The sequence below is a fragment of the Plasmodium gallinaceum genome, assembly GCF_900005855.1.
Source record: "Plasmodium gallinaceum strain 8A genome assembly, contig: PGAL8A_v1_127, whole genome shotgun sequence".
NCBI classification, from domain to species: domain Eukaryota; phylum Apicomplexa; class Aconoidasida; order Haemosporida; family Plasmodiidae; genus Plasmodium; species Plasmodium gallinaceum.
The window spans coordinates 1-4,736 of record NW_021628285.1 but is presented as its reverse complement, the minus strand read 5'-3'; the positions used below and the strand labels follow the sequence as shown (position 1 = coordinate 4,736).

The window sequence follows — 4,736 nt, the reverse complement described above, 5'->3', positions numbered from 1 at the left end:
TATGCAAATCCAAACTTAATTTTGATATATTTTATTTATAACAATAAAAATATATATATATATATATATATATATATATACGTACTGTATATATAATGTTTTAGTTATTTCTTTATTTTTTATTAATACATTATTATTTCCTTATGAAAATGATATTGCATGCATACTTTTATTTCACTTGTATTTTTTTATTTACCTAAGCAATGTTATAAGTTTTTAATATATCATTGTTAATTATCTACTATTATAAATTTTATCATATTATATATATTTTTTTGACAATCAATTTTATATAATTATAATTTTAATTGTTATATAATTATAAACTTTATTTTACCGCAAAACGAAGGAAAGAAATAATAATCATAACTAAATGAAAAATACTTAACAAGTTTTTATGATGAAGATTCGTTGATGAAGTTGAATCCAAATTGATATCTTCAGATGGATTTTGAATGGAATCACGTAAATCTAAATCATCATATAATGGATTTTCTGGAATTGAAACAGTTGCACCTTCAATTTCCCTATGAGCGAATTCTACAGTTGAATTTCCCCCATTTAGATTATCATTAGAATCAATACTCGTAGCATCACTAAGTTTAAGATCCATTTTTTGTATCTCTAAAAATGTAAAAAAAAATTACTGAGGAATTATTTCTAATATTTTTTTTAATGATTTTTAAAATAATTCCCCTTTTTTCAGTAAGGATAATATAAGTTAAAAACAAAAAATATGAAAATATAATTTAAAAAATAACAAATAAATACTTATAACAATATGATGTTTAAAAAAAAAATTAGTTTTGAAATTTTTTTTTTTTAATTTTAATGGAGAAATATCTATTAAAAGCTAAATCTATAACTACAACATAAAAATTTTAAATTCTAAATTCTAAATCCTACATCCTAAATCCTAAAATTATTAATTATATACTATAACCTCTTATTTATTATATATTTTTTATTATGTTTTTAATAATAGAAATATTGTTTAAATAATCAAAAAATAATAAATTTTTAGTTGATTTTATATACTTACAAAATAAATATTTCATTTCATTTTTTTATTTAATTTTTTTTTTTTAAATTAAAAAAGAATAATATAAAGAATTATTTAGAAATGCAAAAAAAAATGTTATATTCTGTTTTTACTTAAAAATTTTTTAGAATAGTTTATATTTAGATACAATTATATAGAGCTTTCAAAACTTTTTTATTATTTTTATATATTTTTTTACTTATTCTTTTTTTTTTTAAAAATATTTATTAAAACCATGGAACTTTATCTTCGTAGAATTTATTACGACAATTGTTACTAATTCAATAAAAAATATTAAGTTAATTTAAATTAAACATTACAAGGATTATGGTATAAACGAAAAATAAATACAACAACAAAATAGATACATATTCTATAAATACATTTTTATTTTTATTTTTTTTTTTTATGTCATTTTTAAGTTTTTGTTTTATAATTATGTAATAATTATACATACTAAAAGTTTTTTTTTTTATCATTATTTAATTTTTTTTTTTTTGTATTGTTTTATTATTCAAATGCTTACTTTAAAAACTTTAGCCTTTTTTGTTTCCTCCTATAAGTAATTTTTATTATTTTATAATAATGGATTTTATTTGCTCTTTTACCATTTTTAACATATTCATATTAGAGAATAAAATTAAATATAATAAAAAAGGATTAGTTAAATATAAAGTGCACTTGTAGGAAGTATATCATTATACTTTATTCAAAAAAGGAAGTTATGTTTTTTATTATAATCTTTTAATTTTAGATGAATATCAAATAAATATATCTTAAAAAATTAATTTTTTTTTTTCGTTAATAAAGAATGCATAATTTTAGAAATAATTTCAGATAAATTTTTTATATAAACTTGGGATTTATACATTTCATATTTAATAAAATAAAATGTCGATTGTAGTATGTTATAAAACTAAAGAATAAAAAATATAAAGGATAAAAGAAAGATTACAATTTTAAATTACATTAACTTCATTTCTAGAATTTTCTATGCATGTTATTTCTCATTTTCTATATGTTATTGTTATTTTCTTTTATTTTATATATTTACATATTTATATTTTTATATAAAATAGTAGTTATAATAGTATTATTTTTATTTTAATTTACAGATACATATCTATTCTTCTATTTTACTCACATACTACTAACATTTATCTTATTTTCATGTTTTTTATTTTTTTATAATTATATACTTGTATTTATTCATTTTTCGTTTGAATTATTATCTCATAAAAATAAAAAATATAATATAATGTAATATTATATAATATATAATATATGTAAATATTATTTTTAATTTCTTAAACATTTATAATTTTATTTTATCCAAATATATATATACAGGGAGAGAGGGAGAGAAAAAGAACATTGTTTTAAAATATTACTTGAATTATTATTTTTTTATTTTATTTTAATATTATTGTATAATTTTGCATTAGCTTATGTAACCAATTAATAATTTATTATAATTATTCTTTTTAATTTTTTATAGTTGATATAATAAAAAAAATATAGTAAATATAAAGAATTTAAGAATATTAACTAAAAAAATTTTTTTTTTTTTAAAATTCAAAATTTTAAGAAGATATACTTTTTTTATAAACTTGCTTTTTTACTGAAATATCGAAATTATTTCTGTAATAGAAAAAATTGTGTGAAGTTTTGAAATAAATGATAAAAATAAACTACAATTATAGAAAATTAATTTATTTAATATTAATGTATGAATTTAAAAATAATTATAATTATTCTGAATGAATTAAAGATTCAAAGATATAAAAAAAATTTAAAAATAAAAAATTTTAATTTTTTTTTTTTAAATAATAATAAAAGTAAAAATAAAAGTAATGATAATCATATTATATTGGTAAATATCATGATTATACAATATTAGAATTTTTTAATGCCATTTATATTAGTAAATTATGTAATTCAATTTGTATCAATTCTAAAACTGACTATGGCATGATGACCATTTATACTGTAAGTTACAAAAATTGACTTAATATTAATAAAGGATGTTTATAAATAATATGTAATTAAGATAATGTATATACGTTATAGTGATAAAAAGTTATTATCATAAACAATTTTAATATGCAACCACTAAAACATTTTTGATAAAAAAATTATGTTATATAGAAATAAATATTGAAAAAAATAAAAACAAGTTATTATAATCTTATTTACATTTATGGGTATAATGGTAGTTTTTTTTTTATATTATTTCTTTTTAATCTACTTATTTCTTTTTTAATTTAATTCATCTTATTTTTTATTTTCATTTGTATATATTTTTTTTTTTTTTTATTTTTAAGCTTCTGTAAATTAATATAAAAAAAAAAAAAAAAAAAAAGAAAAGAAGTATTTTATGATAACTTCTTGTTTTGTATTTAATAAAAAAAAAAAAAAAGAAAACAATTATAAAATTTCTTATTTTTTTTTAGTTTTTCAATAATATTTTTTATTAACATAAAAATATTTCATATATTATATTTTTATTTAAAAATGTGTGTATATACACTTATTTTTAAAATTATTTATTTTTATACTAGTATAAATATATATATATATATATATACATAACTATGTATAAATATTATGTAATTATTAACTATTATTGCTTTAAAAAATATTATTAAAATATAATTTTATTTATTTAATTATTTTTTTAATATAAGCAAAAGTTTTTTTTTTTTTTTTTTTTTTTTTTTTTTAAAACTTATTTTGGAAAGAGAAACTCATAATATAAAATTTGACATAGACTTGGGTAGTACTATTGAATTTGATATTTGGAATAAAGAGAAAAAAATCAGTTTTATTAGTAAAAAGACATAGACAGTAAGAGATTCCAAATTTTATAAATATAGAGTTTTTTTAAAACAAATACTGAGAAGTATAAAAAGGTTTATTCTTATTAAAATTTTTCACTATAATAATTCCAGATATTTTACCCACTATATTTACTCCTATTTCATCATCATTTACTCCATTTACTTCATTTAGCCATTTATAATTCATAAACTATCTCAACTTTATCAAAAGTTTAATTTTTTTCTACAATTAGTAATACTATATTTGTATTTAATAATAACAGTTAAATAACATCGAACACTTTAATAACTATTATTTATACTAACTCACTGATTAACAAAAGTAATTATTAACCTTTTTGAGAATGAATATAACTAGCTATACGAAAAATATACAGTTAGCCATACAAATGCTAGATAAAAAAAAAAATAAAGATTGAATGGTAGAAAAAATAATGTTAGAAAAATAAAAGAAGTGATTAATTGACAAAAGAATTTCTTTTTAGGAAATTTTTATTTTGAATTTAATGAAAAAATTTTATATAAATGATAATAAAATTTTCATGTTTATAATGCTTACGTAATTTAATTCCTATTTCATTAATTACTTATGTTTATTAATTTGTGAGCAATTAATTTGAATTGCTACATATTAAACATAACATTACAAATAAAATATATGTACATAGAATCAATAATTAAAGAAGATTTATATTTTTAATTAAAATAAGGATTTTTATTTTATTGAATAAGAAGTCTGTAGATAAGCAGTGATCAGTGTTGAGTAAATAGTGACTACATGAATTGTATGGACACAAACAGCACAGCAATAAAATACTGTAAAAGCTGGTGTTTAAAGCAGAAAACAAAAACTT

The 4,736-nt window shown here is 15.9% G+C and overlaps 1 protein-coding gene across 1 annotated transcript; it reads right to left on the bottom strand.

Moving 5' to 3' along the window:
* Positions 1-328: 328 nt before the first annotated feature.
* PGAL8A_00450500 (fam-i protein, fragment) lies at positions 329-613 on the bottom strand (the record flags this gene model as incomplete). The annotated part of the gene is made up of 1 exon (XM_028673256.1): positions 329-613. One exon carries the CDS (start codon positions 611-613, stop codon positions 329-331), a length of 285 nt encoding a protein of 94 aa, XP_028529727.1.
* Between the last annotated feature and the right edge of the window lie 4,123 nt (positions 614-4,736).